The sequence below is a fragment of the Xiphophorus hellerii genome, chromosome 15 (genome assembly GCF_003331165.1).
Source record: "Xiphophorus hellerii strain 12219 chromosome 15, Xiphophorus_hellerii-4.1, whole genome shotgun sequence".
NCBI classification, from domain to species: Eukaryota; Metazoa; Chordata; class Actinopteri; order Cyprinodontiformes; family Poeciliidae; genus Xiphophorus; species Xiphophorus hellerii.
This window is the reverse complement of record NC_045686.1, coordinates 13,299,412-13,321,099: the sequence shown is the minus strand read 5'-3', so window position 1 is coordinate 13,321,099 and position 21,688 is coordinate 13,299,412. Positions and strand designations below refer to the sequence as shown.

General features: G+C 41.2%; 2 protein-coding genes across 5 annotated transcripts in view; one reads left to right on the top strand and one right to left on the bottom strand.

The window, feature by feature from the left end:
• Nucleotides 1–504: 504 nt before the first annotated feature.
• Nucleotides 505–4,813, top strand: l3hypdh (trans-L-3-hydroxyproline dehydratase). 2 transcript variants are annotated; one of them, XM_032585215.1, is made up of 6 exons: nucleotides 505–793; nucleotides 2,487–2,971; nucleotides 3,065–3,234; nucleotides 3,380–3,502; nucleotides 3,713–3,850; nucleotides 4,509–4,813. In XM_032585215.1, the coding sequence occupies exons 2-6, from the start codon at nucleotides 2,494–2,496 to the stop codon at nucleotides 4,632–4,634; spliced, it is 1,035 nt and encodes a 344-aa protein (XP_032441106.1). In that variant the 5' UTR covers nucleotides 505–793; nucleotides 2,487–2,493; the 3' UTR covers nucleotides 4,635–4,813. The 2 variants fall into 2 exon arrangements, with proteins under 2 accessions (XP_032441106.1, XP_032441105.1); XM_032585214.1 differs by lacking the exon at nucleotides 505–793 and having other exon boundaries at nucleotides 1,637–2,971.
• Nucleotides 4,814–4,925: 112 nt separating this feature from the next.
• daam1b (dishevelled associated activator of morphogenesis 1b) overlaps nucleotides 4,926–21,688 on the bottom strand; it is a 48,918-nt gene continuing 32,155 nt past the window's right edge. For 2 of the 3 annotated variants that reach the window (XM_032585212.1, XM_032585211.1), the window contains exons 4-26: nucleotides 19,409–19,480; nucleotides 18,841–18,935; nucleotides 18,253–18,586; nucleotides 18,047–18,157; nucleotides 17,846–17,949; nucleotides 17,466–17,532; nucleotides 17,262–17,379; nucleotides 14,909–15,047; nucleotides 14,645–14,703; nucleotides 14,388–14,575; nucleotides 13,903–14,214; nucleotides 13,713–13,820; nucleotides 12,424–12,453; nucleotides 11,219–11,316; nucleotides 11,058–11,142; nucleotides 10,843–10,949; nucleotides 10,133–10,221; nucleotides 8,958–9,126; nucleotides 8,719–8,826; nucleotides 8,103–8,163; nucleotides 7,876–8,007; nucleotides 6,765–6,935; nucleotides 4,926–6,249 (exon numbers count right to left, since the gene is read on the bottom strand). In XM_032585212.1, coding sequence (XP_032441103.1) covers nucleotides 6,037–6,249; nucleotides 6,765–6,935; nucleotides 7,876–8,007; nucleotides 8,103–8,163; nucleotides 8,719–8,826; nucleotides 8,958–9,126; nucleotides 10,133–10,221; nucleotides 10,843–10,949; nucleotides 11,058–11,142; nucleotides 11,219–11,316; nucleotides 12,424–12,453; nucleotides 13,713–13,820; nucleotides 13,903–14,214; nucleotides 14,388–14,575; nucleotides 14,645–14,703; nucleotides 14,909–15,047; nucleotides 17,262–17,379; nucleotides 17,466–17,532; nucleotides 17,846–17,949; nucleotides 18,047–18,157; nucleotides 18,253–18,586; nucleotides 18,841–18,935; nucleotides 19,409–19,480 — 2,970 coding nt within the window. In that variant the 3' untranslated portion in view covers nucleotides 4,926–6,036. The remainder of the gene's footprint in view (nucleotides 6,250–6,764; nucleotides 6,936–7,875; nucleotides 8,008–8,102; nucleotides 8,164–8,718; nucleotides 8,827–8,957; nucleotides 9,127–10,132; nucleotides 10,222–10,842; nucleotides 10,950–11,057; nucleotides 11,143–11,218; nucleotides 11,317–12,423; nucleotides 12,454–13,712; nucleotides 13,821–13,902; nucleotides 14,215–14,387; nucleotides 14,576–14,644; nucleotides 14,704–14,908; nucleotides 15,048–17,261; nucleotides 17,380–17,465; nucleotides 17,533–17,845; nucleotides 17,950–18,046; nucleotides 18,158–18,252; nucleotides 18,587–18,840; nucleotides 18,936–19,408; nucleotides 19,481–21,688) is intronic. The other variant, XM_032585213.1, reaches the window with a different exon arrangement.

Genomic DNA, 21,688 nt, shown 5'->3' with positions numbered 1-21,688 from the left:
GATTACTCTACTTCACAAATCAGTGAATCAGTCAATGCTACAGTCAGTAGGTGGTGCACACAACTGGTCATTATGCAAAAGAAAAAAAGAATTGGGAGGGAAATGCAGCTTATTGGCATCTGTAAACCTGGTTTTGAACTTGCATGCCTTTCCTATATTCGTTAAATTTAGTCTAAATTGCTATCGCTATGGCTTCTGTCCCCCTTGAACAGAGGAGTCTAGGTAGCCTGCTACAGTCAACATTAGGCCTAAGCTAAATACACCACTTGTGGAACTGAAACAATGCCAAACAAAGTTCATTTATGGTCAAGATTTCACAATACAGTAGTGCCTAGTGACCAAGCTATAGTTACTGAAACAGGAGGATTATAACCATTTCATAAGAATGTAACCCAGTCCAAACTAAAGGTGTTTGTAATGAGTTCAGTTCATAGAAGGAGTGATAATTTAGAATGTATCAAGCATGTTTGCTTAAATATGTTTAAATTGTTATTAAGTGTTAACCATATTTTATTTTGAAAGGGCTCATGTTTGTAAGAGGAAGTGGGGTAGAGCAAAGGAACTTGACTGGTCCGTGGTTGGCTGAGGGTCAGGAAGGATAGGAGAGGAAAAAAAAGAGAGACAGGAAGGAGAGGGATGAACCGCGCCAAAAGAATAGAAACGTGGCAGAGTTTTAGAGAACAAGTGTTTTGCACATAATTTGACTTTCAACTCGACAGTTTGTTGATGTGTGTCAACACTGCACACTGTTTTGCCACTGCTGTGACGGTTCCAGACCGGAGCTCACCGTACCGTAGGTGTACCGCTCGCTGACGCATCGACGTTCATTAACACAATGAACGGACTTTGAAAATTTAACACCATGCAGGTCTTGAACTAAGAATCATCGGGACCAAAGCACAGTCTTTATCCAGTGTGCCATTGAAGCAACTGGCAACCTTGATGCTCGAACTTCTACAAATACCACATAGTCAGTTATCCTTGTGAAAATTTAACACCATGCATGTCTTGAACTAAGAATCATCGGGACCAAAGCACAGTCTTTATCCAGTGTGCCATTGAAGCAACTGGCAACCTTGATGCTCGAACTTCTACAAATACCACATAGTCAGTTATCCTTGTGAAAATTTAACACCATGCAGGTCTTGAACTAAGAATCATCGGGACCAAAGCACAGTCTTTATCCAGTGTGCCATTCAAGCAACTGGCAACTTTGATGCTTGAACTTCTACAAATACCACATAGTCAGTTTTCCTTGTGAAAATTTAAAACCATGCAGGTCTTGAACTAAGAATCATCAGGACCAAAGAACTGTCTTTATCCAGCGTGCCATCCAAGCAACTGGCAACCTTGACGCTCGAACTTCTACAAATACCACATAGTCAGTTATCCTTGTGAAAATTAAACACCATGCATGTCTTGAACTAAGAATCATTGGGACCAAAGAACAGTCTTTATCCTGTGTGCCATTCAAGCAACTGGCAACCTTGACGCTCGAACTTCTACAAATACCACATAGTCAGTTTTCCTTTTGAAAATTTAAAACCATGCAGGTCATGAACTAAGAATCATCGGGACCAAAGAACAGTCTTTATCCAGTGTGCCATTGAAGCAACTGGCAACCTTGATGCTCGAACTTCTACAAATACCACATAGTCAGTTTTCCTTGTGAAAATTTAACACCATGCAGGTCTTGAACTAAGAATCATCGGGACCAAAGCACAGTCTTTATCCATTGCACCATCCAAGCAACTGGGAATCTTAACGCTCGAACTTCTACAAATACCACATAGTCAGTTATCCTTGTGAAAATTTAAAACCATGCAGGTCTTGAACTAAGAATCATCGGGACCAAAGCACAGTATTTTGTTTGGGATTTAAGTAAAGTCAATGTAAAATACGCATGTTTTACATTTAATCTATTCTTTGATACAAATAGCAATAGCAAAAAGTTTAGTCTGCATTTTTTTAAAGCTGCCTTTTGCTTCTATTACAGCTTTAGTTTTTTTCTGTGAATGTCCACCAGCTTTGCACATCTACAGGTGGAAATGTTTACAGATTCTCCTGGCAAAGCAGCTCAAGCTCAAACAGAATGTACAGAGTGTCCAAGTCCTAAATATACTTTCATCTGAACTAAACTCCTAAACGAGGCTTTGTGGGACGTTCAAATCTTGGAATATTATTCCAAGACAAGCCAATATTCCAAGATTTGAACCTTGCTTTAAACTTCTGCAGAACTTTTCAGCTGGCCTCTATGTGTCCCTTGGTCTTCAGGATGCTGTATGTCCACTACTGTTCTCAAACCTCTGAAAGTTTCACAGAACATCTGGAATTACACTGAGATAAACTACATAAGGGTGGACTCTATTATTTGGTGACATCGTGTATTATTTTCCTTCCTCCTTTGGTGTGAGGAGGACCTGATAAACTTTTATCAGGTCCAAATGATGCTGAAACCTTACGTGCATTTTTATTTCTTTGAGCAGTTCAGAGATGGAGCTGCAGCTTCCCCCTCATGAGGGAGTCGAGCTGTCTGTGGTCGACATGCACACAGGAGGGGAACCTCTCCGCATCGTTGTTGCTGGCTACCCAGAGGTCAGAGGTGACAGTGTGCTCTCAAAGCGCAGGTACGCCCGCGAGCACCTGGACCACCTCAGGAAGGTGCTGATGTTCGAGCCCCGGGGTCACTACGACATGTACGGGGCCTTGATCGTGGACAGCGAGATGCCCGAGGCCGACCTGGGGGTGCTATTCATGCACAACGAGGGCTACAGCACGATGTGCGGACACGCCGTCATCGCCCTGGGTCGCTTCGCCGTGGACTACAAGCTGGTGAAGGAGCCGCGGTCGCCGGAGACGCAGGTGAACATCCACTGCCCCTGTGGGCTGGTGAAGGCTTTTGTGGAGTACTCTGCTGGTAAAACAGGAGCGGTGAGGTTTCTGAGTGTGCCGGCGTTTGCCTTTGCAACAGGTGGGAGGTCGTTTTTTTGTTTTTTTATTTACACTCAAATTGTGGTCAGGTGGTTTTATATCCCACAGGGCTGAATAAATGACTTTACACCAGATGTGACGGTGACAGTAGAGGGGTTTGGTGAGGTGACGGTGGACATCAGCTACGGGGGAGCTTTTTACGCCTTTATTGATGCACAGAGGTTTGGTCTGGATGTGAAGCAGTCCAGGACTAGGGATCTGGTGGACGCAGCAACGGCGGTGACCAGAGCTATTAAATCCCAGGTAGGAAACTTTCTCCTTTTACACTTCAAAAGGAAACAGTCTGGTCAGCCACAGGGATGCTAATAGAAAGAGTGCTTTCTTTTCATGCGCATGCCATTTACGAGCTTGTCCACATTCTCCTTCTTCTTTCTCTTCTCCTTGGTAGGTGAAGCTGCACCATCCAGTCAGCGACGACCTGGCGTTCCTTTACGGCACCATCCTCACAGACGGCAGAGACCAGTTCTCACCTGAGCCCACCGCCAACATCTGCGTGTTCGCCGAAGCTCAGGTATGTTCAGGGTACCTGCACAATCTGGAAAAACCAGCTTCACATCATCCATTTTTCTATCCACCAATCCGTCCACCCATCTTGTTTTTCCATTCTCCACCCCTCCAGTCTCTGGTTTTTGCAAATATCACATTTAAACTCTCACCTCTGCAGTGAGTTAAAACACACATTCCTAAACATATAATCGGTGCTGCCCCCGTCTCCCACCAGGTGGACCGAAGCCCTACTGGTTCAGGTGTTACAGCTCGAGTTGCTCTTCAGTACCACAAAGGTCTCATCCAGCTGAACCAGACCAGGACGTTTCAGAGCGGCGCCACCGGATCCCAGTTTACAGGAAAAGCTGTTGAGGTATGAGAAATCTTTATCTAGATACAGTTCTATGCAAAAGTATTCACACTCTTAACAATTCTACATTTTGTCACATTATAACCACAATCGTCAGTTTATTCTATTAGCATTTTATGTCGTTGGCAAAAAAACAATTTAGTGCATAGTTGTAAAGAGGAAAGACAATTATACAAAGTTTAACGAAATTACTTTAAGAACTTAAACCGTTTCATGTTTAAGCAAAAAATTGTCTACTATATTCACGCTAAATCAACGCTGTAAATGGCCCGTTGTTTCTAGATATTTAAGTTGACATAAATCCAAAATACATAAAAAAATAAAAATAAAGAAAAAAATCTATATGGTAGATTTTAGCTCTCTTTCTGTCCCCACCAACCAAAGGTTACCAGCAACTTGAAATAACATTGGACAGATTCAAATGGATCTAAAATCACATTTTTAATTTGTTTCCTCATTTTTGGCTCTTACCATCTTTGACTCAAGGTTCACTACATGAGCAAAACTAAGCTCTCTTTATTTTTATGTAAAACCATCAGTTCTGACTCTTCAGCTGAGCTTTAACCTGATTTATGAGCCGATGTCGGCTCCTGTGTCGACCCCCACAAACCTTTTCCCCAGCAGTCTGAGGTGAACTCTTGACGTTTCCGTTTCTCTTCAGGAGACCAGATGCGGAGACTTCAGGGCAGTTGTGGTGGAAGTAGCCGGCCGTGCCTTCTACACCGGAGTTTCACGCTTCGTCCAGGAGCCGCAAGACGAGCTGACCCACGGGTTTCTGCTGAAGTGAACGTTGTCGTCGACAAAGGGGATTTCACTTCATTCATGGTGAAAGTGTTTGGAATATTACAGGCATGCACCGAGAAGATACAAGCAGCAAATGTTTGGATTTATCATTAAAATAAAGTGACAAAAAGCAATTTAGCAAAAAAAAAAAAAAAAGTTAAATCCTGTGGGTAAATTAGAAAATGCAGTGAATCGACCAGTAGATGGAGCCAGAGGTCAGGTTGATATGAGCATCTCAGCTACAGATTTTTAACCAAAACAAATGTTAAAGTTGAATAAACACAAAACTCAAACGTAATTTCTCCCATTTATTATTATTATTATTATTATTATTATTAATATCCGATCAAATGGAAGGCAGTATTTAAATTATAAAACTTGAGTGGGGATGTTTTGACGCTGGATAGATTCACAAAGCTGAAATTCAAATACGTAGTTACCTATACGTGGGTTTTTAAATGCAGTGTAAATCCAGCCAGTGTGCTGAAAACATACTTAATTTGTACAAATAAAGACATTAAAGTGGGGCAACTCTCATTATGGGTAGGGAAATATATTTCAAGAATTGTTTTCTGTTCTTAAAATGGCATTTAGCATAAGAATCATACATTTCTATGTGTGTATGTGTGTGCAAGCACACACCCTTATATTTGGATATATGCTGTTTATGACATGAGTGTTCACACATGTTGAGAGGCTGCAGGTTGTGAGAGTACCCCACCCAACAAAGAAAAACCAACACAGTCAAGGCCAGCTCTTAACAGGAGAATGTTCAAATGAAACATATACACACACATATATATAATAAATGCTCCCCGTCAGTAATGAATAGAAAAATCCCTGCTTCTCTATTACTTTCAGTTTGTGTCCAAATAACGCAGAGTCTCAGTCCTGTGATGTTTCTGCAGCAGCAGAGCATCAAGTCTGTCTGGGACACCTCAGGTAGCTGAACCTGACCGCCTTTCGATCTATGAAATCAGTCTGTACAAAATGGCCTCTCCCAGCTCTGAATGAGTCTAAAAGCTGCACGTTTCAGTTTGTGCATAGATTCTGATGTAGAAAAGCAGCACGAAAAGGGATCTTATCAAACAACCACAAGCATCTCCCACACCTGGAGGGAGGCTGGTCTCCAGCTTCGTCTGAACAAACTGATCTGATTTGGTCAAAGTTTTATCAGCGTTTGGTTTCCGCCCCCTCTCGTATGGCAATCTAACAGAATAAGATTAAAAAAAAGAAAAACAAGTTACTGAATGTGTTGTGTAGTGCATGGCTCTGCAACGAGGTCATGATTTATTTAAGCCTATCTGGGTGGTGGTGGATGAAGGTGCAGAGGAATGTGGAGGTCAGTTTGACCCAACGGCAAACCGATGCTGAAGAGGAAAAACAAGCGAGCGGGGACGGACGTTTTAGATGTTGAGCTTCGTGACTGGCCGCTCCCTGCTCGAGTCCGTGCTCTGGTTGTTGATCCGTTTGCGGTTGCGTTTCATCTTGGACAGGTCCTTGTCAAACACTTCGCCTGACCGCAACGCAGACACCAGGTCATCAAACTCGCCGCCGTCTTCCTCTCCGTTTGCTTTTGCTTTCCGGGCCTTGCGTTCTTTCTCTCTCTGTTCTTTCAGCTGGTGACACACAGGAACAAGCAGTTCATTTATAAATCTCTCTAAGTGGATTCTCCTTAACTTTCCAGCACAGCACTGCTTTAGATCTAATAAAGTGTTGGTTTACCTGCACATAAAACCTGTAGAACAGTTTCAATTGTTTTCAGTCATCTGCTGAAACTAAATTAGCAACAGCTGACTCGATGAACAGGTTTCTTTTCTCCTCTCTTCCTTCAATTATTACATTGCTGCCAATATATCCGTTTATGCACAGCAATTTGGCAACTTGGTGTTCTCTTAATCATGTTAATCTGGGGCTTTTAAAGATTTAAACTGAATCTCTATGTCTGACCCTTGCAGATAAGAGAAAATTTACAAAAATTAAAACTTGTGCACCTGGTTGTTGAACTTTTCACCCTTGAAAAAAATCGAAACTGTCATAAAAGTACAAATGTGCATTCAGACTTCTGAGTAGAAATGTAAACGGTTCATAAATGCCCCTAAAACAAACCTTTGCAGTCAACAATGTCACACACCTGAGCTTCCATTTTGGCCCTGCGCTCCTCCTCTTCCTTGCGTTTCCTTATGTTCTCGTTTTCCTGCTGAGCCTCTGTGAACGACTGCAGGAACTGGTCAAAGATGCCAAAGAACTCATCTGGCTGCATCTTGCTGGCATCCTCCCCAAAGTGCTTCACTGCCCTCAGGAACTGCAGGACCAAAGCGAAGAAGAACACAGAGAGCGGCACAGGGGATTAGATTTACTGCGGCAGTCAGCAGAAGCACGTCTTCCTCTGTCTTTTACCGGTTTACAGGCGACTCGTTAAGTCTTCGGCTTCTTTGAAATTGGAGCACGGCAGCAGAAGTCGGGAGCTTTGAAGCCCAAGTTAGCTTAGATATGACTGGCTACTGATTAGAGCAGAGTTCGGGGGCTGGAACCAGAGCCCAAATTAAGGCAAAGTGTTTGTTGGGTGTTTGAAAGGAGAGCGTCCAGATGCGAGGTCACGCTGAGAATATATACCTTTAAAAACGAGATGTTTACAGCAGCTCTGACAGGAAAACCATAAGGTAGATCAAAGATGCTTTTAAAGGGTCACTTCATCATTTTGGTCGTCTTTCTAACATCTTAAAGAACTAAATAAAGTGCAGCATATTGATACTTTAAATGCACTTTTATGTGCAAAACAGATATAAATCCAATAGTCTGATGTCATAATCTCAGATAAAAAGGGAAAACATGCTCAGGCTTTACGCAGTAATACTTTAATCAACGCAATAAACTAAAGTTTCTTCTGTTATTTAACACTGGTGCTTTACTTTAAGGAAGAAAAAGCATCCATGAAATATCATGTTTATGCAGCTGGCAGGTATAATTCCACAGCGTGAAATGATCCTAGACTTGTGCTCCTGTTTCTTGGACCCAATAAAAAGTGCGAGGGGTCCTGCAGCAGGAAGCTGAGACGCTTCCCCCCTGCTGTTCGCTTTCCTACAGAGGTGACTGATGGGGGTCAATGAGACGTGTAGGAACAGCTGTGCCGAGAGGAAACCAGAAGAGAGCTTTCAGCCCGTAGGTCTTGGAGTGACAGTGATGCACTCCTGTCAGCTCACATGTGGTTCTCTCCAGAAATCAACCCTTTCTGATCGACTCACCAGTTCTTTGGCTTCGGCGAGAGAGTCTTCCACGTCGGAGAAGCTGAAGCTGGCCACGGTGATGAACTGGCTCACCACTGACACAAACTTGTCACCTACTTCCTGCGGGCGATTCTTCTGGAAGTCCAGCTCCTGTAAGAGTAAAATAAAAAAATAAAACGTAAATTGAGCAACGTGTATTTAAAATTATGTAACTGCTGTAATAGTGAGATGAATGTTTGACTCACGCTCTCAACACTTTTTAAGCCACTGCGCAGGTTGCCAATGTCTTTTTCCAGCTCTGTCATGCTGTATTAAAACAGAGAAAGTGGATAATTGATCACAGAGTGAGTGATCATCTTTAAAACCAGTCTAATAGCAGACTGTGAAGATTGGATGCTTCCTTAACTATATCCTTAATAGAAAGGTATTAGCTTTGAAACCTAATGGATGAGGACTATACCCAGAGATTTAAATGATCTCAGTGACAAAAGTGAAAAAAAATCTCAAATTTCTCTTTATACATAAATGATATAATTTATGCTTTGTTTTTTTTTTGCTTTTTACAACTGTTATTCTGTCACAAAAGCACTTTAAATTAGTAATTCGTGCAGTAAAACATAATCACGGTGAATGGAGGAAGTTGAAAGTCTTAGTTTTCTACACAATTATTGTGTGTTTTACTTGTAATGGTGTGGACATAGAGCACTACAGTAATGCAACTCAAACTCTGTCTAAATACAAAAAATCAGAGCAAGACGTTAATCCTTGATGAAACTATCCAGGGTTCATCAGTAGTCCAAAAAAACATTTTTATGAACAATTTAGCCAAAATAAAATAAAATGTATATAGTTTTTACATACTTGACTTTAGCTGCCTCTGAGACGCTCTGCAGATCATCCTGGAACTTGAGGACTTTGGGGTATTTCTTCTCTAGGATGGTGATCAGGTAGTGCAGCAGAGTTATATTCCTGAGTTAAAGAGGCACAAAAGAATGAGTAAGTGTGCTGTATTTGATTAATGAAGCTTTACCAGAAGAATAAAACATTCTCAGTTCCTTATCCTACTTAGATGTCGTCAGTGGTATGGCTGACAAACTTACTTGTCAATGCTGGATTTGGTATCGGCAATCTTGTTGAGTGAAGACACTTTAAAGCCGTAAGCGTTGCCTCTCTGACCCTTGTTCATGTAGTTTCCAAAAGCAAGGACCACCTCCAACAGCTGCTTCAGGTTTCTACTGTGTAATATCTCCTTGGAAGCCTTAGTAAGACCTAAAACAAAGAAATGGGAAGCGTTCTTCAAAATGACAGGAGTGTGAATTAAAAAAAAAAATCCAGACATTTTTACTGGCAACCCTGGTAAAAATATGGAAAAAGCCTAAAACAAATCATAGTTTTTATTGAAGTATTATGATCCCACACTGAAAAAAATCCCACCTTTATATTGAGCACATTTATTTTCTCCAGCTGTTAACACTTTATACAGTCCCATTTGCAAATAGGACAGCACTTGGTCTCCTATAACATTTCACAAGGTTGCATCTTACAGAGAGAGGGGATTTCTGTTTAGGAGAGAAAGTCCAGGCTCATGGATCCTTTCTGATGCCGTTTTTACTCCTGCTTCAGTTTGGGGGACTGAGATGGACACACAGAATTATGTTGATTTTGTTTCCGGTGAACAGTTTTTGTGTTAATTTGGCCACATTTTAATCCAGAAAACCCCTACCACTGCCTTTTTATGTTTTGTTTGGCAGAGGCCATCAGATATTCTCACTCCAAATGCCCTGGTATTTCATAGAGTCGATGATGAGATGTATGCTAACAACATTCCAAGAGCCTTTGAAAGAGAAACAGGCCCACAGCATCACTCATCGTTCACTCTACCATTTTACCCCTTAGCAATTACACATATACAGTACTTCATAGTAGTTACAGATTTACAGCTACCACTAGAGGGGCCCCATGGCAGAATATTGGTGGGTCAACTTTATTTCTTTTAGTTAATCACAAGCTATAAAGAACACATATACAGAACACCATGAAAAAAAAAAAATCTGAAAAGGGGCTTAGTCTCATCTTACTGATATACACAGTTCCAGTTATAGTCCCAGTGCAAGATAACCCAAGGTGTTTTTCTTGCATCACCCCCAACCAACTTTTTATTTTAGGTTTATGCTACTGCAATAAGAGATTAATTAATTCTAAAGGCACTTCTTTACCAGGGATGCCAATTAATATGACCGAGTCAAGTTAAATCTCATTCTAAGGCTTTGCTCACCTTCAATTTTGGGTTTGATCTCAGCAATCCTCTCTGCAAACTTCTTCTTGAAGTACAACGACTGAAGCCTCTGCTGGTAGTGGTTTATTCTGAAAGGAAGATGAAGAGCAGGCGAAATTAAATATGAATAGGGAAATAAATAGATTTACTGAAAAGCCACAAAACAGACCCTTTATAAAACCAAAACTATTCATCTCACTTAATGACATAAGATTTGTGGTAGTGGAAGTATTTTTGGCAGGGTTCATAAGAGCAATAAACTACAGAATCCGAAGCTTATGACAACCACAGTGACATGCATAGTTCTTTCAAGTCTCTATGAAAAGTTGACAGATTCTTAAAATAAAAATACAAAACTTTATATTTTAACAATCCCTTTTAGCCTTTCTTAACATCTGTTTGAAAAAATGTATATATTCTGCAGCTATTACATGTTATATGTTCTTTGTTTTTTTACAGCTTGCATTACTTTGATTGCAAACTGGGGATACAAATACTCTTACTACATTGTTGTTTCTATTTACCGTAATCATCCCCCAAATTTAGAAGTTGAGATTCACACTCAGCTATTGTTCCCTCCTAAGTAGAAACCCATGTGTTGTTTTATTTATTTGTGGTCTCTGCAACAAAGACTATTGTTTGAGCCACACCAACCTGAAGCTCCCGGCTCTCAAAGTTAAGAGGATCCTGCAGGCAGCAAATGTAATTACCTGCTCATCTCATAGAGGAAGCGGTCAGGTTTGGCCATGCGATCCAGCTCATGCTTGTGCTCCTCCAGGAGATCCACATCGCTCTTCTCAGGAACAAACTTCAGCAACTGATCGAGCAAAAGGAGGATATTTACAATTTGGCAGTAAGGCAGTAAATGTGTACAATACAATACGGGCGTTTCTTGCTCGATACGTCTGTGCTTCCATGTCCATACCTGCTCCAGCATGTCTTTAGGAAGGTCCTCATGCTCATCCATGGTAAGAATGGCTCTCTTAATCTCCTCATTCGAGAGCTTCAGTCTGCAGTACACAACAAGTGAGTCAGTTGGAAACACGCTTTGTTTCCACTCAGCGTGACGGTTTCGTCTGAACTCACCGTGAGAGCAGGATGTTGCAGTTTTGAGCCCGACGACCATCAATGACTGACAGCTCCTTGACTTTCTTAGAGCTCAAGGTGTCGTCTTCTGCTTCTTTCTGTTTAGAGTTAAGATTAGAGCTATAGTAAACTATTTCGGCAGGTGACACACTGAAGCAAAACACTGATTAAGCCCCTTTTCCACCAAACTAAGACTACACCACAAGATCAGAAAAATACTAAAAATCTGGCAGAAAGTTGATAGCCTTATAGGGGTCTTCTGTGGTGCGCCAAGAACACAGTGCGCTCCCCATTATGCTGGATTATAAGAGTTAAGGTGATAGGTCCCAGACTTTGTTTAGCATGCACTAAACTTTTGAGGTGGTTCATTATCCTGCTGGTAGCATATCTGGCGTGAATGGCCTGGTAGCAGCAGTGGCTGCTTAGTCATAATGAGTGGTTCTTGGGATCTGGTGTGGCTTAGAAAACAGAAAATGTGAAGCAGAAAGTTCAACAGACTGTCTGCAACTACTATTCATGGGGGGTCCTGCCACTGCTTTGCCAGCAAGGATGCTGAAGTGATTAATCCTCACTTTTCCAGGAAAACAAAAAAAAGAGGAAAGAATAGGAAAACTCAGCACTATGTTCAAGTCTGTGGCTTATACAATGCTCCAAGCTAAGATTAAGCACGAAAACCTCCAAACTGCGATTTTTGCAAAGACACATAACAGATGCAAGCTCTTCAGAATGCAGTGCAAATACAAAATGAAAAATATTAACAATGACAGGCTGGTGACAACACTAATGGTGTTTCCTCCTCCAAAGCAAAGCTGAAACTGGACGTAGAGATGCAGAAACCGCCAATATTTTTTGGAAACTTCCAGATTGTGAGAAAACGTTTTGTTGCAGAGGTGGTAGGTGTGGTTCTGAACGAAAGAGAGGAGGATCGTGCTTGCCTTCCCATGGAAATGATAAACCAGGGACTTTTTAATTATAAATCCCATAAACAACTGGGCAGTATTAAGCCAGTGAGAAGAAACACAACAAAACATAAAAGAGGGACTAAAACTCTAAGGCTTTGTAGGAGACACACAATGAGCTCATAACATCACAAACATGACAGACAGACAACAAATATCCCAAATACTCAACACTAGAGACAGAAAGCAGACAGTTACAACACCTGGATGAGACTATAAACTTACTGTAGAGAAAAATCAACTCACCTGTTTGCTGTTATTGATCATTAAGAAGTCCTAAAATGCAGCAGGAAGCAGGGAAGATGGAAGCATTCATTAGAATGAGTAAAGCAGTTACGTGATTGCAGCCCATAAGAGCAGACAGCAAATGAATCAGAGCTCATTCAGCACTTCAGTGACAATGAATCAGTAGTGAGGTGAGCAGCAGTGAGACGGGATGAGTGGTTCAATTGGTCAATGTGTGGTCATTGTCACATTAATGTCTGTCTGCTGTCTCCATGTTGGGTCACTGTGAAATCTAATCAGGCTGATAACTGACTTCTAAAACAAAACTCAGCCTATGTTCTTACATTCTACATGCAATCTCAATGCAATGTTGAATGTATTAAACATGCTTAAATGCATAACAGCATTTCTTACAAAAAAAACACACACCACAAACCAATGTGTAATGTGCAGAAATTAAAGCAAAAGAGAACTAAAACCAAAAGGAAGCCAATTCTAAACAGTTAATTCATGCATTTTCACACAGCAAAAAAGGCAAAACCGAAAACAATCAGTTCAAATGTAAAAACACAGAACACTGTTAAGTTTGTGTAATCAATAAATAACCTTCATAAATACAGGGCAATACTACAACACCTTTCTAGGATTGCCCAGCCCAAATAAAGATATCTAATTTACATTTTTCAACAAAAATTTTGATTTTTTTTTTTGTGCAAAAAAAAAAAAAAAAGATATTTGCAGACACTTTCCATCTGGTCCAACAGAGATTGAGCCATTTTGAACATAAAGAAGGAAAAACAGTCTAGCTGTACATAAAAACTGGCAGAGACATTTCCCAAAAACCTACAGTTATTACTGTCTTGAAAAGTGCATCTACAAAGCATTTACTCAGGCTGGCTGAATGCAAATGTATGGCACATTTGTTCTGTTTTTTTTAAGTGTTGAGTTAACATTATGCTTTTCCTTCCACTTCGCAATAATGTACCATTTGTGTTGGTCTGTCACCTCATATCCTCCAAAAAATACATTTAACAGTGATGTCCTCGTGTAATAAAAAGTGAACAAGTTCAAGCAAAGTAACAAAACAAACAAACAAAAATCAACAGGAAGCTGATTGTGCTGATTAAACTCATGCACATACAGTCACACAGACCATATGATCAATTTAGATATAAAAGATCAGCAAGATTCAAGCATCAAAGTTGTGGAACTTAGATGATGAAAAGGTGAAAAATGGCAGAACAAAAATCTGAACATTAAAAAGAAAAATCTGCTGTTCATGTCTAATTAAAGTTGAACCTGAATCATACCTGCTGTCTCTGATATGCTGAGAATGTCTTCTCTATGTCCATCAGATCCAGGACTTTAAAAACTCTGGCATCGTCCACATCCATCCACACAGTACCCTCCAGCTTATTCTGTGCAGAGGAAATTATACATTTTACCCCGTGTCATTTCATTTACAAAAAACTTGGCATTGAATCTCTTTACTGCTCCCACCTCAGCCAACTTGGACCAGTTGAAAGACTTGAGAGGATTGGATGGCTGAGGAATATTCTTCTTCTTCAAAGATGGTCCCAGGGGGGCTCCTGGTGGTGGAGGGATGCCCCCCATGGGTGCGCGTCCAGGGGGAGGCGGAGGGCCACCTGGTGGAGGGGGCGGAGGAGGTGGAGGAGGCATGGCACCACCAGGAGGAGGAGGTGGGGGGCACATGCCTGCAAATGATGGTGGCATCGGTGGAGGAGGCAGAGGGCTGCCAGGCGGTCCTGGGGGAAGAGGAGGACCTCCAGGAACGACAGCTGCTGCCTGTCTCTGCAGGGACAGATTGAAAACACAAAGGTGGGTTAAAATGCAAGTCTCTCGTTTTGCACATCTATGAAAACGACAGAAAATTAATTAACAACCTTATGTTATTGATGTAAAAGGACTTTTTTTAAAAACAAAAACCTGATTTTTCACTTTATTTTACAGTGATATAAACATACGGTGCTGAGTTCATGCAGTTGCGCCGTAAGTTCGGCCACTTGCTGTTTGACATTCTTGTGTTCGTTGCTCTCCTTTTCCAGCTTCTCTTTCATCTTGTTGAGCGTCTGCATCATCTCCTCTTTCTCCTGTGTCTTTGCGTCACATTCACGTTCTTTCTTCTCAAACTTTTGCTGCAGCTCATGGTGTTCTGTTGTGGAGAAATAATCTTAATATCAAGTTCGTTCAATCTGGATTTGAAGTCATGGAATTCACGCACCTTTCCTCATTTTCTCTGCCTGCTCTTTCCACTGTTTGACCTCGTTTTCATTGACCAGCCTGTGCAGCAAAATGACAACGGATAATTAATCGCAGCCCGCAGATGAACTTTAAAAAGAAACCCTCCGGAGCCAACATTGTAAACTTTGTGACTTTCAGCTTGTCAGCAAGCACAGCACTCTTGTGCATTCCTCACTCCCACAGTCATGTAATTCCTTCCATGTCCCCATTCATTTCTGTGTTAAATGATGAGCGGAGCACTTACATCCTGACCACATTCTTTACATTAAAGTTCTCCAGCGGTGCGATGTCTGGATCGTGACCTTTATCGTTCTGTAGGACCATCTGCTGGACGATCCGGTCCAACAGCAGCCAGTACTGTACCGTGTTTCCGCTTCTCTTGTCTGGAAATGAAGACAAGGAGCTTTCAGTCAGAGTCCTGAACCATTTCTTACTCTTTAACGGCATCACAGAAAAAATGCCTTATATTCCAATGAACAAAAATATAAAATGCAACACGTGTAAGTTTGTCATGAATTGAACTCAAACATCCACAACTTTTTCTATGTATGCAATAAATCCATTTTTCTAAAATATTGTTCACTAATCTCCCAACATCTATGTTATTGAGCAAGTTTCTGTTCCCCAGATAATCCATCTCACCTTGCATGTGTGGCGTATCAAGATGCTGATTAGACAGCATGATTATTGCAGAGGCGTGTCTCAGACTGGCCACAATAAATGGCCATTCTGAAATGGGAAGCTTTATCTCACAGCGCAATGCCACAGATGTCACAGGTTTTGAGGGAGCACAGGAATGCCCACCAGAGCCGTAGACTGTGAACTGAATGTTCACTTCACTACCATAATCAACACTTGTAACGACAGCAGCACAGGACTTCCACATCCAAAAAAATCACCTCCAAAATTGTCTGAGATGAGCAACCAGGACAAATGCTTCAAACATTTTGTATAACCAAAGAATTTCTGCAGAAACTGTCAGAAACCATCGCAGGGAGGGTCAATTGTGTAAGGATCTTTACACAATTAATCAAAGCTGAAAACATCCCAGTTCTTGCATGGCCAGCATTCGTACCAGACATGTTAGCTATTGAGCAGTTTCGGGATCCTCTGAATCAGCGTGTTGCAATTTCTACCGATATCCAGCAACTTTGCACAGTCATTGAAGAGGAGTGGAATCAATAACCTGATCAACTCTATGTGAAGCAAATGTGTTGGACTGTATGAGGCAAATGGTGGTCACACCAGATACCGACTGGTTTTCTGACCCTCCCAGTAAAGCAAAACCACACATTTCAGAGTGGCCATTTATTGTGGCCAGTCTGAGGCACACCTGTGCAATAATTATGCTGTCTAATCATCATCTCACTATGCCACACCTGTGAAGTGGGATGGATAATCTCTGCAAAATGAGAAGTGCTTACAAACAAATTTAGACAAATTAATTTAGAGAAATATGTTTATTGTGTGTATATAAAAAAAGTTTTGATTAGATTGAGTTCAGCTCATGACAAAATGGTAGGAAAAACAAGTGTTACATTTATATTTGTGTCCAGTGTTATTTCAGAGGATTATATTACAAATTAGTGATTGATTCATTCTTCTTTTTATATATATATATATTTTTTTCTCCGAAGAGTTTTTGCGGCGCTAGTGGCTCGTATTTTTTCCACAGTAGGCAGACAGGAAGGAGGGTGAGGAGAGGGGGGAAGACATGCGGCAAAGGTCGTCGGGACCGGGAGTCGAACCCGCGACGTCCGCGTCGAGGACTAAGGCCTCCAAACGTGGGGCGTGCTAACCCCCTGCGCCACCAAAGCACGCCCCTCATTCTTCTTTTTAATAATAATAGCCAAGGTTGTAGACATCTACTTTCAGGACTTTTTAAGACTCATTTCCCATATTCACATATTTAAAGTCAAAATACAAAACTTTCCAATGAATTCACAGCGGAATATTGTTTTTAATAGAGAACCTGCAACAAATACAGACAGTAAAAAAGATTAGTGGATAGGTGTATAGATAGATGGACACATCTATCTATACACGCTTTACTCCACCAATCCACCAATCCACCAATCCAGCACTGGGCCCAGAATTTATAGACTGGTGGATCTCTCAGATGTAAGTACCATAAATACTCAGACTGTGGAAAATACTAGCATCCAACTTTTCCAGTCTGCATAGCAGGGCTAGTAGAGGTTTTTTTTTTCTATTTCTTTTAGTAAGCTGACTGAAGTTAGTTGATTAGTAAAGAAAATACACATGAGATAAAACACTTATTTGTTTAGAGGCTCTTTCACGCACAATGTGGGAACCTTTTTACTAAAACCCTTGGACAAAGTAAATATCACGGTCCAAAGGAGCATAGTGTTCGGTTAGGCTGGGAATGTCCTTATCCAATTTTCTGGACCATCTAATCTGGACAAAGTCAACACTCTTATCTTTTTTGGCACCAAACTGGAGAGTACAAGCACTGTGCACTGTATGGGAGTAATACCGCTGCCTTTGGACTGCTATTTGCAGCCTCATGAAAAAAAAAAATACTACAGAAATAGGTACTATCTCTGTGTAATCCTACCTTTTACAGAAACACTTACGTGGCATTAGCAGACAGTGATGAAGCACAGACATAAAGTGCGGGTATGCATCAGTGAGGTTCATCTTCTTGCGGATGAGATCAAAAACTTGTGTGGCACTTTTGGTGTCTATATGTACCTAAAAGAGAAAAACCATAACAGGATATTGAATGTGTAGAAAACGCTTTACTCAGACTTGCAGGAGTAGGCGGCTCTTTTCCTCACCGACTCGAACCGTTTCGACAAAGCCAGCTCATCCTCGTTCCGCAGCATCTCAAAGTAGTCTAAATGCCTGAGAGGGTCACAGAAAACAATTTCATTATATTGAAAGGCTGCAAATATGATGCATTCAAGTACTTATCCTGCATGGACTGTTTATATTAATGCATTATCTAATAGGGTTACTGGGAAATCCCATTACAGCTTAAGCTAAGGGTAATGGATTCTGAATAAGGATTTGGATTTCCACATTTCCAAGGAACCTGATGTGAAAAACTTTGAGTCTCAGATTTTCATCAAAATTTCTATTTAAATTTCAAACTGTTGATTACTAATATTTATTTTTATTGAAACTGCACATTTTAAAGAGAGAGGCAGAATCTTACCTGTCTAAAGTGGAGTTTTCATGTGATCGCAGCTTATCGATCACAGGCTGAATTCCCAGCATAAGAAATTCATATCGGAGATGGATACGAAATTCCAAACTAGTCTGTTCAGGAGAAAAACAAATAAAGTGAGTTAAATCTTATGAGTTGTTAGATAAAAATGCTCCAGTATAAAATGAGTCCAATAATTCAACAATGTACCTCTCCAGCTCCTTGACTCAGCACAGCATTAATAAAGGACATGATGGCTGTTTTCAGGTTGACCTCGTCCCTGTATCTCCCCGTGCTCCGGTCCAGCTCATTTATAAGTGTCTGAGGAACGATGGACCATAAACCAGCATTTAATATCTTCCAAAGATATTGCTGCATTGAACCGTAAAAAAAAAAGAAAATCAGCAATGACCCACCTGGAAGCGCGTTCTCTCACAGGCGAAGCGTTGATAGTGCAGCATGGCCTCCAGAATCTTTTTGTGTCCACCAGGCACAAGGCAAACAGCACCCATTATTTCCAGCACTGCCACCTTAGTCTTAATGTTTTCCGTGGCCAGGCTCTGGGCGATGATATTGATGCTCTCGGAGTGCGCAAGGACGTGGGCACGGCCCTGCGAGTTGTTCATCAGAGCCTTGATGCAGCCGATCAGCGACGTGTGGATCTGCGATTCGGTGGTGTCGTAGTCCATGCTCTTCAGGAAGTTCAGGATGCACGTCAGGCCATCCAGGTCGATAAAACGGGTCACAAACCTGGAATATAAAAGGCAAGGTAACTCCAAGAACATACACATGAGCAGATGCCTTGAGGTTGAGCTTTGATGCAGCCGATTAGAGAAATAAACTTTCTTTTGTACATTGACCTTTCACTTTTTAAAGGACTCATTTCCATATTGTGATGAGGAACCGAACAGAATGACAGAGAGGGTTAGAAAAGGGCAAGTGAAAGAAGATATAATCATAGATGACATTAAACATAAAGACCAGGAAAGTGCAAATATTCTCACCTCATAGGTTGTGTCCTCAGAGCCGTCTTCAAGCTCTCTATGGTTTTATTTCTTTCTTCCTCATCTTCCTTCTCCAGAGCGAGAAGGGTCTTTCTCTGTCCAACAAGACATGAAACCTTATCAATATTCAAGTTCATGCCTATGTTTCAAAGAGCCACCTACCTGTTGTATGTGAAAATATAGCAGCTTCCACATTTAGCGGCACCCCTGGTAAAGATTTGTACGAAGGCCTTCAAATAAACTGTTGTCATGGTGACGCTAGGATCTCACTCTTCTCACTCACACTATCAGCAGTTGTATACTTTTTATTTATTGCTCTGTGCAGGTTTAGGCTATATTTCATTTTATTTTCCAAATTATCTGGTGTGATTCTGCAATAATTTTTTAAAATTTATTTTATCTATTTGTTTTTCACACATCTCCACCAGGGGTGTCAAAAAGCATGGAGCGCACTGAAGTTACATTTTCCAATTGCATTAAAAAAATGTTTTTAAAAGATGAAATACATTTTTTTTTTACAGTTTATAACCAAAAAGAAGAATTTTAGTCTTCTAGCATTATTACTTACAGCTGCCATTGAGTTGAGTTGATCAATATAATACTCTGGCCAACTAGTTGCGCTTTTGTTTTCTTCTTGTTCCTAAAAAGAAACAAAAAACAGAGGAGCAAATTATTTTGGAAACATACAATTATTCTGTGATTTACTGAAGAATTTTAAAAGAAATCGCACAATAATATAATGTGAAGATTAAAGAGGACCAATTTGGAGTGAGAATGGGAATTGGGTGAGAGCAGATCTGTGAGACGTGACTTCGAAATGCAGCAGAAAGTCACAGGAAAGGACGAGCTTTCATCTGGTTCTTGTCACACATTTGATCTTTACGAACATCAAAGACCGACTTCAAAGTAGAACTGGAGCTTCTTGCTCTCTACTCCTACTCTCCATCATTTGTCAGATCAATAAGCTGTAAAAGATACCAACTAAAGCGCCATGCAGCGCTCAGGGAGCAGACAGAAATAGCTAAAAATGAAGAACTCCTAAGTAGGACAACACAGATATTCAACCTATTTTATCTTCCAGCGCTTCAGTAGGTGCCAAAAAAGACAGCACAGCTGCTTGAGAAAATCTGGAGATTAACAAATGATTGTTAAAACCATGGATTAGGGACACAGTCTGACTTATAGTGAGATTAATCTCCACATAGCCATGTTTGTTTCACAAGTACATAAAAACATAATTTTTCATGAGGAGACAGTTTCTTTCTCCTGAACTTGGCTTGAACAAAAAAGGCCTTGCAACTCCCAGTTTAACTTCGCTCCATTAGGAACAAACGAACTGTGACCGTCAGAAACTAATTGAGCGTCCGTTATTAAAGCGGACCGCGGAGACTTGGCCAGTCTGCGCGGAGTGTGCAGCGATAGTCGGCCCAAAGCCTGCTGGGTCCACTCAGGATCCAGTGCCAGCTTGACCAGGCGGGAGCTGGATGCAGTCCAGCCTATTAGAGGAGCAGCCACAGAAGTGGGGCCACTTTCCTTTCACTGTTGATCTTCTAACTCGGATATCAGCAGCCTGCTTTATAACTTCAGTTTCTTCAGGATGAAGTGGGGAGTGAGTGTAGAGGGGGATTTATTTTCTCCACGTTTAGGAAAATAAAGATCAAAGATGCTTTGGGAAACAGGAGTGAGTTTCTGTTTTTAGTAGAACAGCCTGCTTGAAAGAGAAGTTACAGCTTAGCCTTCTCTGGAGTTGGATGAAACCTGAAACCCGAGTGCAAAGTCTCCTCTAGCAACCGGATCAGTGAATCTTCCTCTTGGCAGAGGATGTAGCCTTGAAGAGTGCTGACAAAAAGGCAGAGAGAAGATTGATTCTTGACAGAATGATTTCATCGGTTCAGGTGTCTGGCCAAAGCAAACAGCTACGGCTCTGACAGAATTATCTCCCCAGCATCCAGATGGGCTTCTAAAGTCAGAAAAAATAAAAAGGGCACCTTCATCTCTGGTGGGGTTTTAGTGGGCCCCGTTTGTGACACCACTTTCCTCCTTATCGCTGATGCACCCCACCCCCACTGCGCTCATAAAAGAGCTGCACCTGTGGAAGTGAACCTTCCTGTTTGGCTTGGACAGCCAAGTACTTCCTTTGGCTTCTTCCCCCCTCTAACACACCCTTCCCCTCTGAGCTCTGATGGTTCAGTTTGTATCTGTCTGGGCTAGAGCCAGAGACTAGTGCAGAGTCAGCAATACTTGTGCATTTCTGTCTTTGCTCGCAGCCCCCTTATGCAGGTCGATGCTCACACATAAGGCTTTGATCCGTATAAACACTCCCTTGCTCACTGCACGAGCAGACCAATCCTTCCTGAAGACTGGAGTCTGTTTTTAAAAGAGTTTCTTATTCTTTGAACTTTTTACTTCTTGTCATGCTAAAGCTAAAAACTTCAATGTGGTTTATTGGTATTTTTAACCGATTGACCAACAGATAGTAGTGCCAAATTGTGAAATAGAACAAAGACAATACATGATTTTTTTTTTTTCATTTCTAAAAGCAATGCTGTGTAAGGCACCCTGAACATCTCATGTGAGACATGGTGGTGGCAGCATCATGCTTTTCTTCCCATGTAATCCCAATAAAATACACTGAAGTTTGTGATCATAATGCAAAAAATTTCAAGAAGTATGATGACTTATGTAGAACTGTCTACTTAAGGATCAAGAGAAGATCAAAATACTTCCTTCCTAGACTGAAGACTTTTAATGTCACTAAATGTCCATCCTTCAGATTAATCATCTCTCCTCTGCAGATGTAGGAAAAGATTAGTACATCTGCATGCCCAGACGGCCAACTAGTCGGGAC